We start from the raw sequence: 4,940 nt of genomic DNA on the forward strand, positions 1-4,940 counted from the left end.
GAAAGTATTAAATGTTTTTAATTAGGTACATCATGAATTAAATGGATATAGATCAATCAAATTAAAAAATAAATATTCTCAAGACTTGCATATATTGCTTTTAAATAGTTTAGTTTGTTAATATAGAACAGATAGTTGGAATTATAAAGATAAATATCAAACATTTTGCCAAATTTTAGCAGATTCGCATGAAAAGAAAAACAGCGCGAGATCGTATTTTGAGACTAATAGCCCTTTGGGTTTAATAAAAACAGTTATCAACCATTCAAAAAATCATTTATGAATAAATTTTATAGTATGCTTAAATGTATTCCCATTTGTTTACTCATATATTTATTTTTTTAGGGCGTCTTGAATGAGAACGGTACAGCTTTGAAATCTGATTTGCGAAAGCTGAGAAACCAATGAATGCAGCTGTTCACTCAAAGGAAATTTCTCAAGATATCACCAAATCACAAATTAAACGGAGTTGTGGAAATAATAACAAAATGCTTAAAAGAACGAAGCGAACTGCGAAAAGAAAATCATCATCAACACAAAGAAATAATAAAACCATGATCAGACGATGCAAAGCCAATGCCAGAGAGCGAAACAGAATGCACAGTTTAAACGCTGCTTTGGATACTCTTAGACAATACGTTCCAGTTAAAAACAACTCTCAAAAACTATCGAAGATCGAAACTTTGCGACTTGCTAGAAACTACATCATAGCTTTGACTGAAACTTTATATTACGGAGAAAAGATGGATGCACTCACATTTGCTAAAATACTATCTCGCCAGATGTCTCAGCACACGACGAATATGATAGCAAATAATTTCAATATAAACAGTAATTTTTTAAATGAAAACAAAAGGAATTCAAACGGTTTTACTGAGAATAACGTACTTATATGTAACTATGAACCTATGCACTCGATGGATATGAATGTAGTTCATGATAAACACCACTGCATTGATATCTGTCCTGGTCTTATTGCATGTACTTTCAATAGAAGTGGAAATAGCAATACTTCTGAATCAGAAGCCTCTCTGGATCCCCTTTGCTACACTAATATGGTTATCAACTGTGAGGAAAGTCAGACGATGGAAGAAAATCTAAGTTTAGATGCGAAAACTTCGATTCTTTGTGACTTAGAAAACAATTCTGTATTGCCAAACACTTGCTTTGTTAGTGCAGAAAATGTATCACCACATAACTCTGCTGTTGATGATTGTTTCTTTCCACAAGTGGGCACAGCAGTTAGACAAGACTGCTTATCCGCCGAAGCAGTTTCCAATTATAACACTCTCATACCAAAGATATGATTTTTTAGAAGACAAATTCGTAGCTTGACCTACAATATAATACTTTTTTAATATTCTTTAAATTTGATTCTCTCATTTATTAAATTGACGGAAATAGTGATTAAAAACTATATTACCTTGTAGTGATTAAATGTATTACTTTTGTAATTATATCAAATTTCAGAAAAATGTGTATGATATTATCAAATAAAATATATACACATAAATGTTAAATTTTGTTTTCTTTTTTAAATACACGATTTTGGGATTGTTAATTTATTGTGGTTGAAATGGGAAAAAGAAGTAAGCGTTCCTCAAAAACAGAAACAAAATGTGAGAATTTCATCATAGTAAAAAGATAGCATAGTTTTGATGTAATTATTCGCAGTAAAAAAGACTAAAATAATGCTACCGTTACTCGCACAGGAATAGGTGAAAGATTATTTAGTCATTTTACAGGAAGTGAAAAACTATTAAAAACAAAAATCCTTATGATTTGGTGTTTTGAGATATTCTAGAAAATAAACTCATGAATAATTCAACTTCGCCGAGAATAAAACCATTCGCGAATCATTGATATCTCTAAAATGAATAAAATGAACCTAGGAAATGGAATAATTCATATTTTATTTTTGGAATATCTTGCACCATGGATCCGTATTACGCTCTAAATATCTATTCGAAATCTGCAGAACCATTCTAACCTAGTAATAGTTGCCAGCTTTTATTTTGGGTAAGCCTTGTTATCGAAAAGCAAGTTTCACAGGTATGTTTAATTTATATATATTTTTTTCAATATGTTAGAAAATTCAGTTTAAGTTTACATATATTTTGAAGGATAAACTGCTATTTAAATAAAAAATAACTTCGGAACAAGTTACGTTTAAATTATACTACTATAGCATAAATCTGAAAGTGATTATTTTGTTTTTTTAATTTGAGATAAGAAGCTTCTTTCTCGCAAACGTATAAATAATGCGATGTTTCTGATTAATTATATATCAAATGTATTGTTCTAGAAGATAATCTGCAATTCTTAAAGTATGAATTGGCAATTTGAATTATGTTAAACATATAACGTGAATTCAACTGCATAATCATGTTGAAAAATGATAATAATGGCAAGAGGTAACAACAAATGTAATTAAAAGTGTCTGTTTGGAAAAATAGTTTGTAGTGGAGAAAAATATAAATAAAGAGCCCGATGAAGGGATGAATGAGTATCTTTTCGCAGAATTTCAAGTTATTGCCATCCTCTCCATAATGCTTTAAACATCTAAAAAAAATATTACTTTTACTTGGCAATAAATTAATGATTTTTTTATATATTCATTTGACTATTTTTACAGTTTAATGAAAACTAAAAAATAAAGTCCGGATAATAGTAATCAGCAAATTTCTGTTTCTTTCTATTCCTTCCCAGACTGTTCGAATATATCCAATTTAGTGGCTCAAATAAGGAATTAAAAATATCATATTCCTTCGAATTTTAACTTACGTAAGATTTTAAAACTAGAAAATAAATACAAAAACAGAAAGGATTTTATAGCAGATATTGAAAAATAGGAAATATTTGAATTTCTTTCTAAACAGGTATTAAAATGCATATAACAAGTTATTCAAGTAATTGAAAATCTTCTCTAGATCTTTCTTTACAGAATGAGGATCAACAGAAACAAGATGTTAAAATATTTTCTTTGGATTTAAGCAGCATTCTAACAATTCATCTTAAAAAGTTGAATAAAAGTGCAGCTTCAATTCTAAGTCGTAATGTATTTTAACAGTGCTGCTCGAATAAACTTTCAGTTTGATTAAATTCAATTAGATTGTAAGATTCTATTGTAACTGGAAATTTATATTTAAGTCCTGCAAATACTATCAGACTAGCGAATTATGGTTAGTCCTAAGCAAATCACAAATACTGGAGAAGATTAAAATAAGCTTTTCTATTTAGTCTTAAACTGAACAGAACAGGCAGAGCTTGTACTACAATGAACATTGCGAGTATTTAAATTAACAAAAAGAAAGTTGCATTTCAAATGAAGATAACGTAGTCGGAAACTGCAAGTAAAGTAGATTAATGAAGCTGAGTCAGTATTTTACCGATGCGTATTTAAGATATTGACTAGCAGGGTGCTAAAGCTGGAATATAACTTTAAGCAGAGTGTGCTTAAATAATAGCAACACGCTGTTGCCGGAAGCTCTAATCTAAACATTCATAACTCTCAATTTAAATGCAGACAACTTAATTTGCATTCTGGTGAAGAATACTGAAAGAAGAGCTTAAATCATAATAACAAAAGCTTAGAATATAATGACTGCTTAGTGAAAATAAAATGCTTTACAAGATTAAAATAAAGCAATTTTAAACTGATGTAGATTTAAAAAAAAAAAAAAAAAAACTCTACTAATTTCAAGGAGGGTAGGTCCCTCTTCTTCAAGGCTAAAAACGTTTATTTAGATCAGGGGCGAACTACGGTTCACAGACCAAATCCGGCTCGCGAGATGATATTGTATTTTACATAAAAAATCTGATGTGTACACCACATGACTTCCTTGTACGGAATATTAAATTATACGCATTTTTTCTTGCATTTTATTTAAATTTATTAGATTGAATTAAACCTACTTCGCCGACAGCGCATAAACCACAATAGAATGAATGCATTCTTTAAAATTCACTTTGTTTACCATAGCGACACTCTGGCGCTAGGTTTACTTAACAGTATTATATTTCGTCCATATTATAACTCAGAATGCACAAAATTTATATCATTTAAAGAATTATCTAATCGTTGCCACATGTTCTATTCAAATACTATAATAAAGCTAGAACTATATATAAAAGAAATTAAGCAAACAAAGCAAAAAAGAAACAGTTTTTCACAGACGATTGAGTATTTCTCATTCAATTAATTCAGTTTTCACTTCGCGACAAGGCAAAAATACATAAAAACTCAAAATATCTGTATTAAAAATTACGAAGTAAATCTTAAACGCTTATTTCCTCGAAAAAATTCCAGAAAGGATTAAGCATGATTTAAATAATAAATGAAGGCGTTATTTTTGTTGTTGCGAAGCCAAGTTTCTCTAGGTTGGCAACAAATACGCTACTCAGCTGTTTCAAATGTAAACAAGAGCAATGGCCGCCATCAAATTAGGCTTAGCGGCACTTAAACAATTTTAAAATTGTTGATAATTCTAAAACTATTGCATACAGATTTACTAAAGGCATAAAACTCTTAACCGGAAGATAAAAACAACATAATTCAATCATTTTTAAAGCAAAAAATGTACAATTTACAAACATATAAGAGTAAAGAAATGAGATCACTGAGCCGGGTAACAGAGTGGATATATTTATAAATATTTTTATATACGTTTGGCACGGCCGATTGAAACCAAAATGCGAGGTGCACATCTACATGTTATAGTAGTCTTATATACAAAATTTCAACGTTCTGAGGATACTTGTTTTTGAGTTATGCGAGATACGTACATACGTTCGTACAGACGCCACAAAAAATTCTCTTCAGTTTTTTAGTTTTTTTGGAGGAAAAGAGTCTTTTATTCTGTCCTCACGTACAGATATCAAACAAAAACATCGTTAAATTGCATTCGAAAGCGATCAAAGTGGATATTTTCGTTGAAATA

The 4,940-nt window shown here is 29.8% G+C and overlaps 1 protein-coding gene across 1 annotated transcript; it reads left to right on the forward strand.

The window, feature by feature from the left end:
* Positions 1-349: 349 nt before the first annotated feature.
* On the forward strand, positions 350-1,421 carry LOC118201836 (uncharacterized). Its single transcript, XM_035373996.2, has one exon. The coding sequence runs from the start codon at positions 405-407 to the stop codon at positions 1,305-1,307; it is 903 nt and encodes a 300-aa protein (XP_035229887.1). The 5' UTR covers positions 350-404; the 3' UTR covers positions 1,308-1,421.
* The last annotated feature ends 3,519 nt before the right edge of the window (positions 1,422-4,940 follow it).

Source organism: Stegodyphus dumicola, chromosome 3 (genome assembly GCF_044657685.1).
Source record: "Stegodyphus dumicola isolate Sdum_Otavi_A_Nest chromosome 3, ASM4465768v1".
Classification (NCBI taxonomy): domain Eukaryota; kingdom Metazoa; phylum Arthropoda; class Arachnida; order Araneae; family Eresidae; genus Stegodyphus; species Stegodyphus dumicola.

Bases quoted from the DNA above. Each gene is read 5' to 3' on its own strand.
- LOC118201836 (XM_035373996.2), top strand. From the start codon at position 405: ATGAATGCAGCTGTTCACTCAAAGGAAATTTCTCAAGATATCACCAAA.